Genomic DNA, 17344 nt, shown 5'->3' with positions numbered 1-17344 from the left:
CAGTGCGCATGCACCGCCGCAGGGGCCGGGCAAGCGTTGCTATGGCGACGGCCGTGCGCGCTGACGTAGCGCCGTCGCGTCCCGTGCGTGCGGCGGCGGCGATGCCCAAGTCCTGCCGCGCCCCGCACTGCTCCAACGCGGCGGGACAGGCCCGGCCGCCCGCCCGCCGCCTCAGCTTCTACAAGTGGGGACCGGGGCCTGGGCGGGGCCTGGGCCTGGTTCTGGGGCGGACCCGGGTCCTGGGTGGGGCCTAGGGCTCGCTCTGGGGTGGAGTCTGGGTGGGACCGGGGCTTTGGTGGGGCCTTGGGCTGGTTCCGAGGTGGGGCCTGGGAGGGGCCTGGGGCTGGGTGGGGCCGAAGTGGGGCCTGGGCCTGGTTCTGGGGTGGACCTGCGGCCTGGTGTGGGGCCTGGGTGGGACTGGGGCTTTGGTGGGGCCTGGATTTGGGCCTGACCCTGATCCTGAACTTGAACCTGAGTGGAGCTGGGTCCTGGGGCTGGTTCTGGGGGGGGCTGGGGCTTGGGGTTTGGGCTGGTTCTGGGGTGGTTCCAGGACCTAGGTGGGCCTGAGGCTGGGCTTGGGCCTGAGCCTGAACTCGAACCAGAGTAGGGCTGGGTCCTGGGCCTGGTTCTGGGGTTGGGCTGGTGCCTGGGGAGGGGCCAAATGGGCTCTTTGAGGTGGGGTGGGAAGCCCCAAGAAGAGGGATGAGGACTCTGAGGTGGGGGCACCCAAGGTGGGGGTGGGGCAGCCTGAACTGGGAGCCTTTGGAGGGGGGTATGGAGGAGTCCCCCCAGCATGACCCATTAACACCTGCCCCCCCCCAGGTTCCCACTGCAGGATGCGGCGCGGCTGCGGCAATGGCTGGCGCAGATGCGGCAGGAGAACTGGGTGCCCACCCGCCACCAGCACCTCTGCAGCGACCACTTCGAGCCCTCCTGCTTCCAGTACCGCTGGGGCGTGCGCTATCTGCGGCCCGATGCCGTCCCCACCATCTTCCCCCTCAGCCCCATGGTGAGCACCCTCCCCCCAGAAGCACCTAGAAGAGTCTAGAAAACACCCTCCCCCCCCCCCAGAAGGGTCTAGAAGCATCTATGAGCTCCCTCTTCTTCTGGGAAGAGGGAGGTAAGCTTCTGGGAGAGGGAGAGGTCCCCTGGAATCATCTTGGAACTCCCCAGAAGGATCTCAAGGGGTCTTGAAGCTTTTTAGAGGGGACTTGAAGGGTCTGGAAGCCCCCTCAGAAGGGGATAGAAGCTCTCTGGGAGGTCTCGGAGGCGTCTGGAAGCTCCTCAGAGGGGCCTAGAGGTTCCCCCGAGGGATATAGGAGCTCCCTGGAAGGGTCTGGAATGTCCCCAGGAGGAGTTTGTCACCTTGCGATGGCTTTTGTCCCCAGAGTAGGGGCTTTTGAGGAGAAACCTTCCCTGCTGCCCATCCCTGCTCCACCACCGCGCCACAAGAACCTCCAGAAATGGAGATTGGTGTTTTTTTTCTGCAGAAACGGGAGAGTCCCAGCACCCTGCCAGGCACCACCCAGCCTAAGCAGCCCCTCCCAGTGAGCATCATGGAGCCGGTGACACCGGGACGGCCACCCGTCCCCAAAACCACCGTGGCCACCACGCTGGATCCCACTGCACCGCCGCCGTCCCCAGCAGTGACTGTCCTCTCCTCCGCCCTGAGGCTGCCCATCGTCTCCACCGTCCCCATCGTGTCACAGGCGGTGACAGGGATGTCCCCTCCGGGGGAGCTGAGCACCGAGGAGCTCGTGGCGGTGGTGCTGGTGCTGCAGCGGAAGGTGAAGGTGCTGCAGCAGCGGCAGCGGCGGCACCGGGCCCGGCTGGAGGCCATGGAGGGGCTGGTGGAGCAGCTGCGCCGCGAGAGCCTGCTCTCCGAGGACAGGCTCCACCTGGTAGGTGACAGCGGGGACGCGCTGGTGACACTGGCAGGTGACACGTGGGGGTGGCACCATTCCAAGGAGGGTGGCACTGTCCCACCAAGGGTGACGCCGTTCCTGGTGGGTGCCACTTCTCACTGGGTGACACCAGTCTGAGCACTGGGGAGATGGAGGTGGCCCCGTGGCGTGTCCCCAAGTCAGGGACTTCCCCGTGTCCCCTCTGTCCCTGTCCCTGCTGCTTCCAGGCCTGCCTGCAGCCAGGATCGGTGACACCAGATCCCACCAGCACCGTCACCATTATCTGCCGGGAGGAGGAGGAGGAGGAGGCAGCGTTGGTCTATGCTGTGCCACCGCCGGCGGGGACAGACAGTGACCTCGGCCTGGAGCAGCCGTGATGTGGTGGCACCAGCGGCATTGTCACCAGGAACCTGCTGGGACATTGAGGGGGGGTGGTGGCCCTCCCTGTGCCAGGGGTGTCACCCAGCAGCCCAGGGCCACCCCCCACCCCAGGGGAGGGGACACTTTATTTTTGTATTTAAGGTTTATTTTGTGATACTGGGTGGGGGAGGGGATTTGGGGACAAGGGACGTCCCCTCCCGCTGGCTTTAATAAAGGATGATGGAGGCAAATGGCTGGGGGGGTCTGTGTGGGACACCGGGGCAGAGGGGTGGCCCTTGCTAGTGGCCTTGGGGACATTGGCCTCTCCTGGGGGTGTCCCTGTTGTCCCCCCAATTTCCAGCCATCAGTAGGTTCCAGAGTTAATGGTGGGGAAAAGGGAGCGGTTCCCTTGGGAATGGCCACGCCCCCTGTGCCTTATAGCTACGAGGGGCCTCTACACCCCCTATAGCCTCTGCCCCTATGGCCCCATAGATCCCTGCAGCCTCTCTGCCCCTCTGTAACCCCCCCTCCCTCCCCCCAGGCCCTATGGGTTCCTAAAGCCACCCCTGAGCCCCTGTACCCCCCTGCAGCCCCCTATAGCCCTCCCTATGGCCAGTCTCCAGCCTCTGTAGCCCCCTATAGCCTCCATATGCCCCATGGCCGCTCGCCAGCCCCTGGAGCCCTCTTCCAGCTCCAAATCTTACGGCTTCTCCCCACTACCTATAGGTTCTCCCTATAGGTTCTCCCTATAGCCCCCCTATAGTCCCCCTATAGCTATAGCTGCTCTCCAGCCTCCACCGTTCCTCCGCAGCCCCCCTATAGACCCTTTCCAGCCTCGGCAGCTGCTGTCCCCTATAGCCCGTTCCCAGCCCTGGCTGACCCCCTATAGGCCCCCATAGGTGCTCTCCAGCTCCTCTATACCCTCCCCCCCCCAAACGCTTCTCCAGCCATCTCTTTCTCCTAGAGGCCATCTCCAGCTCTTGCGGCTGCTCCCCATCACATATAGCTCCCCATCATCACCTATAGCTCCCATCACATATAGCTCCCCATAGCCCTGCACCAGCTCCCATAGACCCCCCTATAGTCACCACAGCCACCTATAGCTGCTCAGCATCCCCCTCAGTGCTGATCATCCTGCGTTGTTCCCTATAGCTGCTCTGCAGCCCCTATAGAGCCATAGACCCTATAGCAGCTCATCATCCCCTGCAGCAGCCCCTATAGCCCCCCCCCGTAGCCGCTCATCACTCCCTATAGCCCCTATACACCCTCCCCTATGGTCGGTCATCACCCCCTATAGCCCCTATACACCCTCCCCTATGGCCGCTCGCAGCCCCCCCGCCCCTCTTGGCCCCGCCCCTTGCCCGCCTGGCCCCGCCCCTTGCCCCCCGCCCCAGTGCCCGCGCATGCGCGCTGCGCCCCGCCCATCCCGCCGGCCGCGTCCCCAGCAGGTACCGGGGGGGGGGGGGGGGGACAGGGGCGAGGGGACGGGACGGGACCGGCACCGGGACCGGCACCGGGACCTCCCCATCGCACACCCGGACCCGCATCGCGGCCGCCACCCCCATCCCGGCACCGGAGCATCCTCGGGCCCGGCCCGACCCCGGCCCCCAGCCCCGGTCGGGCCCCCAGCGCGGTGCCCCCTCCGGTGTCCCCTCCGTGTCCCCTCCGGTGTCCCCCTCCGCATTCCCCACCGCCGCCGATGCCCCCATCCCGGTACCTCATCCCCATCCGCATCCCGGTACCTCGGGCCCAGCTGCATCCTGGTCCCCATCCCCGTATCCCTATCCCGGCATCCCCTCCCAGCACCCCCTTCCCCTATCCCTATCCCAGTATTCCATCCCCAGTACCCCAATCCACATCCCAGTATCCCTATCCCAGCATCTCTGTCCCAGTACCCCCAGCCTCATCCCAGTATTCTCACATCAGTACTCCCACACCCATCCCAGTATCCCTATCCCCGTATCCCTATTCCAGTATCCCATTCCAGTATCCCTATCCCAGTACTCCCATCCCCACCCCAGTATCTCATCCCTGTCCCAGTATCCCACCTCAGTAGCCTCATCCCAGTATCCCCATTCCCATCCCAGTATCCCCATCCCAGCACCCCATCCCTGTCCCAGTATCCCATCCCAGTATCCCCATCCCATCCCAGTACTCCCATCCCAGTATTCCCACTCCAGTATCCCCATTCCAGTGTCCCTATTCCAGTAGCCCCACCCCCATCCCAGTATCCATCCCAGTACTCCCAGTATCTCCATCCCAATACTCCCATCTGCATCCCAGTATGCCCATCCCAGTACTGCCATCCCCATCCCAGTATGTCATCCCCAGTATCCCATCCCCATCCCTGTACTCCCATCCCAGTATCCCTGTCCCAGTATTCCCATCTGCATCCCAATATTCCCATTTTAGTATTCCCATTTTAGTATTCCCATCCCAATATTCCCATCCCAGTATGCCCACACCAGTACTCCCATCCCAGTATCTGTATCCCATACCCATCCTCATATCCCTATCCCGGTACTCCCATCCCAGTGTCTCATCCCTTTCCCAGTATCCCATCCCAGTAGCCCCATTCCCATCCCAGTAGCCCCATCCCAGCATCCCATCCCCATCCCAGTATCCCATCCCGGTATCCCCATCCTGGTAGCCCCATCCCAGTATCCCTGTCCCAGTACTCCCAGTATCTGCATCCCAGTACTCCTAGTATCTCCATCCCAATACTCCCATCCGCATTCCAGTATCCCTATCCCAGTACTCCCACCCCCATCCCAGTATGTCATCCCCAGTATCCCATCCCTGTACTCCCATCCCAGTATCCCTGTCCCAGTATTCCCATCTGCATCCCAATATTCCCATTTTAGTATTCTCATCCCAATATCCCCATCCCAGTATGCCCACACCAGTACTCCCATCCCAGTGTCTGTATCCTATCCCCATCCCTGTACTCCCATCCCAGTATCCCTGTCCCAGTATTCCCATCTGCATCCCAGTATTCCCATTTTAGTATTCCCATCCCGATATCCCCATCGCAGTATGCCCACACCAGTACTCCCATCCCAGTATCCGTATCCCATCCCCATCCCAGTATCTCTATCCCAGTACTCCCATCCCCATCCCAATATCCCATCCCCCCCCTCCCCAGCCTCCCCCATTCCCGCCTTCCCCCCCCCCCCCAATACTCCCCTGCCCCCACTATGGTGCAGGTGGAGGGGGGGGGGAGGTGGCCGCCCCCAGTGCCCCCCCCTTCCCGCTGACACCCCTCCCCTCAGGCACCACCATGACGCAGGAGCGCGGGGGGGACCCCCCTGCGGGGGGAGCGCCGCCCCCCGACCCCCCCAGCCCGGCCCCGGAGCGCCGCAAGAAGCCAGTGGTGCACCCCGCCGCCCCCGCGCCCCTGCCCAAGGACTACGGTGAGACCCGCCCCCGGCCCCCCCCCGGCACCACGACCCCCCCGCCCCCGGCACCTCCTGCCCCCCCCCGGGGACCCCCAGCCCCGGGGACGAGCCCAGCGGGGATTTCCTGGTGGCCGATACGGGGTTGGACACCCCAGGGGCGTCCCCACACCTCTGTAGCAGAGGGACCCCCCCATTTGAGGACAGACCCCCCCCAAGAGCACCGGGGACCCCCTGGGGACAGGAACACCCCTCCCAGAAAAGCTGGGGGGGGGGGGGCTGGGTTGGGGGACACCCAAGTGGGGATTCTCTGGTGGCTACTATGGGGATGAGCAATGTGGGGGACCTGATCCCCCACCTCTGGGGACAGGGACTCTCCCCAGGGGACCCCCCCATGGGGAGAGGGACCGCCCCCCCCCCCAAATAAGGCACACATCTGGGACCGTCCCGAGTGGGAATTCCGGGGATTCTCCAATGGCTGCTATGGGGCTGTGCACTGCTGGGTGCCGCCCCCCTGCTTTGGGGACAGTGACACCCCCTCATGGGGGACAGAGACCCCCCCCTTTGTCACAGAGACTCCCCCCATGGCAAGGGACCCCCGTGGGGTGAGCTCTGGGGCCCCAAGTGGGGATTCTCTGATGGCTGGTATGGGGTTGTGCACCACGGGGTGCCCCTCCCTCCACGCCCCTTGTGTCCCCCCTGTGTCGTCCCCCCCCCCCATATCCCCTCTCCGATGTGTCCCCTCCCCCTTGTCCTCCCCCAGCCTTCACCTTCTTCGACCCGAACGACGCGGCGTGCCGGGAGATCCTGCTGGACCCCCGCACCACCGTGCCCCAGCTCTTCGCCATCCTGCGCCAGTGGGTGCCCCAAGTGCAGCACAGCGTCGACGTCATTGGCAACGAGGTGGGGCAGTGAGGGTACTGGGAGGTCACTGGGAGCACCGGGAAGGGAACTGGGGAGGCCTGGGGGCCCATGGGAGGATTCTGGGAGGTCACTGGAAACACTGGGGACGTGACTGGGCGCCCCGGGGGAGTTACTGGGGGGTGACTGGGAGCCCAGGGGGGGTGACTGGGGGGCTAACTGGTGTGAGCTGGTGTGTAACTGGTGGTACTGGGCAGATCCTGCGCCGTGGGTGCCACGTGAATGACCGGGACGGGCTGACAGACATGACACTGCTGCACTACGCCTGCAAGGCCGGCGCCCACGGAGTGGGTGCGTGTCACTGTGTCACCGTGTCCCCAGGGTCACCACATCTCCAGCGCCCCCCAGTCCCGGTATCCCCACGGTGGCAGTGTCCTCATGTCCCCAGTGTGCCCACGGTGGCAGTGTCCCCATGTCCCCAGCATCCCCAGTCCCGGTGTCCCCATGGTGGCAGAGTCCCCCATGTCCCCAACATCCCCAGACCCACCATTCCCACATCCCCCATGTCCCCACAAGCAGTGATCTCCCCACGATGGCAGTGTCCCCCGGCTCTGTCCCCAGTGCCAATGCTCCTGCGGTGGCAGTGTCCCCACACCCCCAGTGTCCCCGTGTCCCCACATCCCCAGTGTTCCCACATCCCCAGCATCCCCATTCCTGACATCCCCATTGTCCCCATGTCCCCACATCCCCAGTGTCCCCATGTGCCCAGCCCCACTGTCCCTACATCCCCAATGTCCCCATGCCCCTGACGTCCCCAGTCCCAGTGTCTCCACGGTGGCAGTGTCCCCATGTCACTGACATCCCCAGCCCCGGTGTCCCCACATTCCCAGTGTCCCCATGTCCCCACCATCCCCACTCCTGACGTCCCCGCACCCCCAGTGTCCCCACATCCTCAGCATTCCCAATCCTGACATCCCCACGTCTCCAGTGTCCCCATGTCCCCGCTGTCTCCAGTCCCACTGTCCCCACATCCCCAGTGTCTCCAAGTCCCCACCGTCCCCAGTCCCAGTGCCCCCCAGGTGTCCCCCGTCCCCGTGGCGGGTGCCGCCGGGTGACATCCCCGTCCCCACACGGGCTGTCCCTGCTGCAGGGGACCCGGCGGCGGCCGTGCGCCTCTCGACGCGGCTGCTGGCGCTGGGGGGGGACGTGACGCTGCGCAGCCGCTGGACCCACATGAACGCCCTCCATTACGCCGCCTACTTCGACGTCCCCGAGCTCATCCGCACCCTCCTGAGGGCAGCAGCACCCCGAGGTGAGGGGCACCCCGACATGGCACCCAGCAGGGGACACTGCGGTCCCCGGGGGGACAGACACTGGGGTCCCCAAGGGAAGGACACTGGGGTCCTCAGAGGGAAGGATATTGGGGTCCCAGGGGCTGCACGTTGAGTTCTCCACAGGGGCACAGGGTACTGGGGTTCCCTGGGGGCAGGACTTCGGGGTCCCTGGGGGGAGGGACATTGGGATCCCTGGAGCGGGACACTGGGGTCCCCAGCTGAAGGACACCAGGGTCACCAGGATGCAGAACATTGAGGTCCCCTGAGAACAGGAAACTGGGGTCCTTGGGGACAGGACACTGGGATCTCCACTTGAAGGACACCAGGGGTCCCTTAGGTGCAGGACACGGGGGTCTCCTGGGGAGAGGACATTGGGGTCCCCGGGGGAACAGGACACTGGGGTCCCTGGAAGGAAGGACGCTGGGGTCCCCAGGGGCAGGACACCAGTGTCCCCACTGCGGGTCAGGACCCCCATAGGGCCGGGATGCCGGGGGGGGCCGTGCCGTGCCTCAGTTTCCCCCCCCCCCAGTGCTGCACTCGACCTGCAGCGACTTCAGCCATGGGACGGCGCTGCACATCGCGGCCTCCAACCTCTGCCTGGGCGCCGTGCGCTGCCTCCTGGAGCACGGGGCCGACCCTGCCCTCCGGGTACCGGGGGGGGGACACCGGGGGGGCACAGGGGGCTGCGGGGGCACCGGGGTGTCATGGAGAGGGGTTGAGAGGATTGGGGCATTAGGGAGATTGAGGGGAATTGGGGGGATCGGGGTACTGGGGGGTGTTAGATTGGAGGGAATTGGGTACTGGGGGGTATTGGGGAGATTGGGGAGGATTGGGGGCATTGGGTACTGGGGGGTATTGGAGAGATTGAGGGGGGTTGGAGTACTGGGGGGTACTGGGGAGATTGAGGGGAATTGGGGGGATCGGGGTACTGGGGGGTACTGGGGAGATGGAGGAAAATTGTGGGGATCGGGGTACTGGGGGTTACTGGGAGGGGGTGGGGGCACTTGGGGGGTTGAGGTACTGGGACTATTAGGGGGTGTTGGGGGATTGGGGAGATTGAGGGAAATTGGGAGGATTGGGGTACTGGGGTGTACTGGGAGGGATTGGGGTACTGGGGGTTATTGGGAGGGAGTGGGGGGCACTGAGGTAATGAGGTACTAGGGGGCACAGAGAGAACTGGGAGGGGTGGGGGCATTGGGGGTGTCATGGGGGATTGGGGGTATCGGGCTACTGGGGGGTACTGGGGAGATTGAGGAAAATTGGGAGGATTGGAGTACTGGGGGGTACTGGGAGGGACTGGGGTACTGGAGAGTATTGGGGTATGTTGGGAGGGATTGGGGTAACGGGGGTACTGGGAGGGGTTGGGATATTGGGGGAGTATTGAGATATTGGGGTACTGAGGGCTGTTAGGGGCATTGGGAGGGATTGGGGTTTTGGGGGGCTAATGGGGTATCGTACTGGGGTACTGAGGGGTACTGGAAGGGGTTGGGAGGGGTTGGGGGTCTCGGGGGTGTAGGGATGGATTGGGGGGTGCTGAGGGATATTGGGGTGTCAGAGCTATTGGGGGTGCGGAGGGGTCTGGGGGTCCGGGGGTGGGGGGGCTGCGCGGACCTCCCAGGGGTGTCGGGGTGCTGAGGGATATTGGGGTGTCAGAGCCATTGGGGGTGTGGGGGGGTCGGGGCGGGGGGGAGGCTGTGCGGGCCCCCCCCAGGATATCGGGGTGCCCCCCAACCCTCCCCCCAACCCTCTCCCCACAGAACAGCAAGGGGCAGGTGGCGGCCGAGGTGGTGCCGGACCCCACGGACATGGCGCTGGACAAGGCGGAGGCGGCGCTGGCGGCGCGGGAGCTTCGGCAGCTGCTGCTGGACGCGGTGCCCCTCAGCTGCAGCCTCCCCCGCGTCACCCTCCCCAACTACGACAACCTGCCCGGCAACCTCATGCTGCTCTGCCTCGGCCTCCAGCTGGGCGACCGCGTCCGCCTCGACAGCGGCAAGGTGGGGGGCACGGGGGGGACACGGGGGACGGCACCCCGGCAGCGCCATGCGGGGCGCAGGCAGCCAAGGTGCAGCTGCGGGGTGCTCTGGGTGGGGATGCAGGGGGGCACTGGGGTGAAAGGAGGGGTTTGGGGTGAATAATGAGGTTTTGGGGTGCATAGAGGCAGTTTCGGGGTGCGCAGAGGTGGTTTTGGGGGGCAGAGAGGGGTTTGGGGCATCCGGGAGTCCCAGGGGTGCAGGCAGCACCTGTGCAGCCATGGGGTGCTCTGGGTGGGGATGCAGGGGGGGGCATGGGGGGCACTGGGGTGAAAGGAGGGGTTTGAGGTGAATAATGGAGTTTTGGGGTAGAAAGAGGGGTTTTGGGGTGCACAGATGTTTTGGGGGGGCTGGGGGCACCCAGGGGTGCAGGAGCCCAACAGCACCCAAGCAGGGGGCAGACAGCACCCCTGCAACCACAGGGTGCTCTGGGTGAGAACGCAGGGGGGCACTGGGGTGAAAAGTGGGTTTTGGGGTGAATAATGGAGTTTTGGGATAGATAGAGGGGTTTTGGGGGGGCTGGGGGCTCCAGGGGTGCAGGGGCCCAGCAGCACCCAGCCCCAGTGCAGCCACCTGTGGGGCACCCTTGACCTTGGGGATGGGGGGGGGGTTTAGGGTGCGGGGGGGGGGGGGTTGGGGTGCAGGGGACACCCAGGACTGCCGTGTGTGTGTGTGTGTGTGTCCCCCAGGTGGGGACCCTGCGGTTCTGCGGCACCACGGCCTTCGCCAGCGGGCAGTGGGCGGGGGTGGAGCTGGACGAGCCGGAGGGCAAGAATGATGGCAGCGTGGGGGGGGTCCGCTACTTCATCTGCCCCCCGAAGCAGGGTACGGACCCCTGGGGACCCTGGCGGGGAGCCGGGGCGGGGGGGCTGGGGGAGGGCAGACACCTGGGTCCCTCGGGGGCACCCCCGGGTCCATGTGGGGGTGGTGGGAAGGCCTGGTCCCTGGGGTGGGGGGCTGCCGGTGGGGGCGGGGGGTGTCAGTTGTGTCCCTGGGATTGAGTGGGCTGTACTGGAGTGTACTGGGCCATACTGGTTTGTACTGGTGCACCCAAGTCCATGCCAGTCCATCTGGATTGTTGGTGTGCTGAGTGGTAATAGCCAGTACTGGTATGTACTGGTCGGTACTGGTCCATAATGGCCAGTACCGGTCTGTACTGATCGGGACTAGTCGATACTGGCATGTACTGGTCGGTACTGGTATGTACTGGTCGGTACTGGTCCATAATGGCCAGTACCGGTCTGTACTGATCGGGACTAGTCGATACTGGCATGTACTGGTCGGTACTGGCATGTACTGGTCGGTACTGGTATGTACTGGTCGGTACTGGTCCATAATGGCCAGTACTGGTCTGTACTGATTGGGACTAGTCGATACTGGTATGTACTGGTCGGTACTGGTCCATAATGGCCAGTACCGGTCTGTACTGATCGGGACTAGTCGATACTGGCATGTACTGGTCGGTACTGGCATGTACTGGTCGGTACTGGTATGTACTGGTCGGTACTGGTCCATAATGGCCAGTACCGGTCTGTACTGATCGGGACTAGTCGATACTGGCATGTACTGGTCGGTACTGGTATGTACTGGTCGGTACTGGTCCATAATGGCCAGTACCGGTCTGTACTGATCGGGACTAGTCGATACTGGTATGTACTGGTCGGTACTGGTCCATAATGGCCAGTACCGGTCTGTACTGATCGGGACTAGTCGATACTGGCATGTACTGGTCGGTACTGGCATGTACTGGTCGGTACTGGTATGTACTGGTCGGTACTGGTCCATAATGGCCAGTACCGGTCTGTACTGATCGGGACTAGTCGATACTGGCATGTACTGGTCGGTACTGGTATGTACTGGTCGGTACTGGTCCATAATGGCCAGTACCGGTCTGTACTGATCGGGACTAGTCGATACTGGCATGTACTGGTCGGTACTGGTATGTACTGGTCGGTACTGGTCCATAATGGCCAGTACCGGTCTGTACTGATCGGGACTAGTCGATACTGGCATGTACTGGTCGGTACTGGTATGTACTGGTCGGTACTGGTCCATAATGGCCAGTACCGGTCTGTACTGATCGGGACTAGTCGATACTGGCATGTACTGGTCGGTACTGGCATGTACTGGTCGGTACTGGTATGTACTGGTCGGTACTGGTCCATAATGGCCAGTACTGGTCTGTACTGATCGGGACTAGTCGATACTGGTATGTACTGGTCGGTACTGGTATGTACTGGTCGGTACTGGTCCATAATGGCCAGTACCGGTCTGTACTGATCGGGACTAGTCGATACTGGCATGTACTGGTCGGTACTGGTATGTACTGGTCGGTACTGGTCCATAATGGCCAGTACCGGTCTGTACTGATCGGGACTAGTCGATACTGGCATGTACTGGTCGGTACTGGTATGTACTGGTCGGTACTGGTCCATAATGGCCAGTACCGGTCTGTACTGATCGGGACTAGTCGATACTGGCATGTACTGGTCGGTACTGGTATGTACTGGTCGGTACTGGTCCATAATGGCCAGTACCGGTCTGTACTGATCGGGACTAGTCAATACTGGCATGTACTGGTCGGTACTGGTATGTACTGATCGGTACTCGTCCATAATGGCCAGTACCGGTCTGTACTGATCGGGACTAGTCGATACTGGCATGTACTGGTCGGTACTGGCATGTACTGGTCGGTACTGGTATGTACTGGTCGGTACTGGTCCATAATGGCCAGTACCGGTCTGTACTGATCGGGACTAGTCGATACTGGCATGTACTGGTCGGTACTGGTATGTACTGGTCGGTACTGGTCCATAATGGCCAGTACCGGTCTGTACTGATCGGGACTAGTCGATACTGGCATGTACTGGTCGGTACTGGTATGTACTGGTCGGTACTGGTCCATAATGGCCAGTACCGGTCTGTACTGATCGGGACTAGTCGATACTGGCATGTACTGGTCGGTACTGGTATGTACTGGTCGGTACTGGTCCATAATGGCCAGTACCAGTACGGTCTGTACTGATCGGGACTAGTCGATACTGGCATGTACTGGTCGGTACTGGTATGTACTGGTTGGTACTGGTATGTACTGGTCGGTACTGGTCCATAATGGCCAGTACCGGTCTGTACTGATCGGGACTAGTCGATACTGGCATGTACTGGTCGGTACTGGTATGTACTGGTCGGTACTGGTCCATAATGGCCAGTACCAGTACGGTCTGTACTGATCGGGACTAGTCGATACTGGCATGTACTGGTCGGTACTGGTATGTACTGGTTGGTACTGGTATGTACTGGTCGGTACTGGTCCATAATGGCCAGTACCGGTCTGTACTGATCGGGACTAGTCGATACTGGCATGTACTGGTCGGTACTGGTATGTACTGGTCAGTACTGGTCCATAATGGCCAGTACTGGTCTGTACTGGTCCCTAATGGTCTGATGCCCCCCACCCGCAGGTGTCTTCGCCTCCGTCTCCAAGATCTCCAAGGCGGAAGAGCAGCCCCCGGCGCCGTCCCCCCCCCACAGCCCCCCAGGACCCCCAGCCCGAGCCCCCCACAAGTCCCGCAAGGACAAGAGAGGTACGGCCGGACCCCTGGGTCCCCCCCACACCCCTGGGTCCCCCCGGACGCCTGGGTCCCGCCCTGGATGCCCGGGATGGGCGGGGTCAGAGCCGGGGGGCGGGGCCTGGCAGGGTGGGGTGGCTGGAGGGGTGGGGCCTGGGAAGGGGGCGTGTCCCACCTGGCCCCACCCCTGGCGGCTCATCGGGGCGGGGTCTGCGTGGCCCCACCCTGGGTGTGGCCGGACCGGGCGGGGCAGGGGCGGTGCCGTTGGGGGTGGGTGTGGCCATAGGTGGGCGTGGACGGCCTGACCCCGCCCCCGCAGCCCCCCGGAAGAGGGGCGGGGCCTGGCTGGACCGGGAGGGGCGGCGCGTGGCCCCCGGGGACGCGGTGCTGGTGGCCGGACAGCGCCCAGGACGGGCCCGGTTCTACGGGCGCACCGACTTCGCCCCCGGTGAGACCCCCAGCACCCCCCCACGGGACAGACCCCCCATGGGACCCCCCGTGGGACATTTTCCCCCCCTGTTGGGACCCCCCTGGGCTGGGACCTCCACTGGGACCCCCCATGGGACCTCCCCCACCCTTGGGACCCTCCCCATGGGACACTTTCCCTGTTTGGACCTCCCCAGGGCCGGGTCACCCCCACGGGACGTCATCCCCCCCTTGGGACCTCCCCAGGGCCAGGACCTCCCTGTGGGACCTCCACTGGGACCCTCCGGGGGACACCCCCCTCCAGGGGACTTCCCCCCCAGGGGACACCTCTCCCCCTTGGGACCCCCCCCGTGAGACCATCCTGATGGAACATCACCCCCCGGGGACACGCCCTCATGGGACATCTCCCCCCTTGCCCCCCCCCATGAGACCTTCCCTCCTTTGGATCCCCCCCAGGGCTGAGACACCCCCCCCATGGGATGGGACCTCCACTGGGACCGTCCCCATGGGACATCTCTCCCTCTTGGACCCCGCCATGGGACATCACCCCCACGGGACTTCCCCCCAGGGATGAGACCCCCGCCCGGCACCCTCCCCCATGGGACATCCCTCCCCTTGGGACCCCCCCAGGGCTGAGACACCCCCATGGGACCTCCACTGGGGACCCCCCCCATGGGACCCCCCCCTTGGGACCCTTCCCTTTGGGACGTTCCCCAACTCGGGACCCCCCCAAGGGCTGAGACACCCCCATGGGATGTGACCTCCACTGGGACCATCCCCGTGGGACATCCCCCCATGTCCCTCCCCCGTGGGACATCCCCCATGTGACCCCCCCATGTGACCCCCCCTGTGCCCCCCATGTCCCCCCCAGGGTACTGGTTTGGGGTGGAGCTGGACTCAGCCGGCGGGAAGCACGATGGGTCGGTGTTCGGGGTGCGGTACTTCTCCTGCCCCCCCAAACACGGTGTCTTCGCCCCCCCCTCCCGCGTGCAGAGGTGGGGGACACGGGGGGGTATGGGGGGGACATGGAGACACCGTGGGGGGGGGACACAGGGACACTGCAGGGGGGGACACATGGGGACACAGCGATGGGTGGATACTGGGGGCACATAGGGACAGGGGGGTGTGGGGGGGACATTGGGGGGACACAGGGAGGGGACACGGGGGGGCAGAGGGGACACGGGGATGGGGGGACATTGGGGGCAGAGGGGACACGAGGATGGGGGACATTGGAGGATGGGGAGGGGACGGCGGGGGGGACATGGGGGGACACGGGATGCAGAGAGGGGGGACATGGGGCGAGGGGTGGACATTGGAGGGGACGGGGGGGGTGTGGAGGGGACGTGGGGGACGGGGAGGGGAGAGGGGGGGACACTGGGGACATGGCGGGGGGCGCGTCTCTGCCCCATGCCCTCCCCTGGTGACATCCCACCCCCCCAGGGTCGGGGGTCCCCGGGAGGAGCCGGGGGACAGCGCCCCTGAGAAGAAGGTGCAGCAGGTGACCGGTGCGTCCTGATTGGCTGGTGGGCAGGGTGGGGCGCTGCTGATTGGCTGGCGGGTGGGGCGAGGCTCTCACGATTGGCTGGTGGGTTGGGCAGGGTGCTGCTTATTGGCTGGCAGGCAGGGGCACTCCTGATTGGCTGGCGGGTGGGGAGGGGCACTGCTGATTTGCTGGTGCGCTGGGTGGGACCCTCAATTGGCTGGCGTGTGGGGCAGGGAGCTGCTGATTGGCTGGCAGGTGGGGCACAGCTGATTGGGCAGCAGGAGGAGAGCTTGCTGCTGATTGGCTGGCAAGGCACGGAGCAGCCGATTGGTCAGTGGGTGGGATATCCCCGTGCTGACTGGCTAATGGGGACGGCACAGGCCTCTGCTGATTGGCCAGCGAGCCGCCGGGGCTTCCCCCACCCACTGATTGGCCAACGGGATGGGGAAACCTTCACCCTATTGGCTGGCCGTCAGCAGGAGGGGTGGGGGGTGCTGTGACTGCGTGTCCCCGCCATGCGTGTCCCCCCACGTCCCCTCCCATGTCCCCCCCTGTCCCCGCAGTGTCACAGCCCAAGCGCAACTTCCCGGCGGTGCGGACCCCGAAGGACATCACTTCAGAGAGCTCCTTCTCCAGGTGGGACGGACACACCCCCCCCCCCCCCCGGCGGGGGTGGCGGGGGACAGACAGAGGGACGTGGGGACACCCCCGGGGTGTCCCCTGTGCCCACACTCTCCCCTCTGTCCCCAGGTTACTCTTCTGCTGCTGGTTCCCCTGGATGCTGCGGGCAGAGATGCAGTCCTAACCCCTCCCCCCGCCGCGCTGGCCCCTCCCCTCCCCACCGCCCTTCCCCCACCCAGTGCCTTGGTCCCTTCCCCCGCCCCCCCGGGGAGATGTGATGTGACGCCCCTCCCCCCCTCCCCCACCTTGCGCCGGGCCGTTCACTCTGGAACCTACTGATTACAGTGACCAGGTGGGAGGGGAGTTGAGCCCCTCCCTCCCTCCCCCTCCCCCTCCCCCTCCCCCTCTTTTGGGCTGTTCATCCTGGAACCTACTGATGACAGCGATGGGGGGTTGGCTGACGCCAGCCCAGAGTCCCCCCCCAGCCCCCCCCCCTCCCCCCGGCCGCCTCCCCCAACTCCTTGTTTGGGCTGTTCACTCTGGAACCTACTGATTACCCTTGTGGGGCTGAGCTGATGGCAGCCCCTCTGACCCTCCCCCTCCCCCCCCTCACCTCGTTTTGGGTTGTTTACCCTGGAACCTATTGATGATAGTGATGGGGTGTTGCAGCCAGTGCCCCCCCCCCCCCCCCCCGCCTTCGATTGGGCTGTTCACTCTGGAACCTACTGATTCATTACAGGGCATTGATTCCAGGCCCCCTCCCAGAATCTCTCTGCCACCCCCCTTCCCCCCCCCCCCCGGTTCCTCTAGGCTGTTCACTCTGGAACCTACTGATTACCCTTGTGAGGAGAGAGCCAATGCCCCCCCCCCCCCCCCCTTTTGGGTCGTTCACTCTGGAACCTATTGACTACAGAAGCAGGGCAAGGGCCCTTCCCCAGCCCCTTCCTGAGCTGTTAACTCTGGAAACTACTAATTATGCCCTGGGGGGGTGTGGAAAACTGGTTTATACTGGCTTGGTGGATTCTCCAGTGGCTGCTGTAGGGTTGAGGACACGCCCCCCCCCCCCCCCCCCCCCAAAAAAAAAAGGGACCCAGGCGTCTGGGAGGTGCAGAGGGGGAGGCCCTGGCGTCGTGCTCCCCACCTCCCCCACCCCCCGCAGTAGCAATAATGTCCCCTCCCCCGCGGTCGTGTGAGTGGCTTTAATGTCCCCCGTGTCCCCTCCCCATGTCCCCCCCATCCCCGCCCCCCCCGCTGCCGCATGGTCCCCCCCGGACCCGCTTCTGCCACCAATAAACACCTTTGTACGTCCCACGGCTCCGGGGGGGGACCCCAAAGTCGGGGGCGTGGGGAAATGGGAAGGT

The 17344-nt window shown here is 64.3% G+C and overlaps 2 protein-coding genes across 2 annotated transcripts; both read left to right on the top strand.

The window, feature by feature from the left end:
* Positions 1 to 91: 91 nt before the first annotated feature.
* THAP8 (THAP domain containing 8) lies at positions 92 to 2512 on the top strand. Its single transcript, XM_074165194.1, has 4 exons — positions 92 to 184; positions 823 to 1009; positions 1491 to 1901; positions 2132 to 2512. The coding sequence occupies exons 1-4, from the start codon at positions 102 to 104 to the stop codon at positions 2279 to 2281; spliced, it is 831 nt and encodes a 276-aa protein (XP_074021295.1). The 5' UTR covers positions 92 to 101; the 3' UTR covers positions 2282 to 2512.
* Positions 2513 to 5544: 3032 nt separating this feature from the next.
* Positions 5545 to 16167, top strand: CLIP3 (CAP-Gly domain containing linker protein 3). The gene is made up of 13 exons (XM_074165185.1): positions 5545 to 5677; positions 6423 to 6562; positions 6778 to 6871; positions 7671 to 7832; positions 8384 to 8502; positions 9612 to 9848; positions 10574 to 10709; positions 13346 to 13468; positions 13773 to 13901; positions 14751 to 14874; positions 15320 to 15384; positions 15926 to 15998; positions 16113 to 16167. The coding sequence occupies exons 1-13, from the start codon at positions 5545 to 5547 to the stop codon at positions 16165 to 16167; spliced, it is 1590 nt and encodes a 529-aa protein (XP_074021286.1).
* Positions 16168 to 17344: the final 1177 nt, after the last annotated feature.

This window comes from Numenius arquata, chromosome 35 (genome assembly GCF_964106895.1).
Source record: "Numenius arquata chromosome 35, bNumArq3.hap1.1, whole genome shotgun sequence".
Taxonomy (NCBI): domain Eukaryota; kingdom Metazoa; phylum Chordata; class Aves; order Charadriiformes; family Scolopacidae; genus Numenius; species Numenius arquata.
Note: the sequence above shows the minus strand (reverse complement) of the source record. Positions and strands in the feature narration are given on the sequence as shown.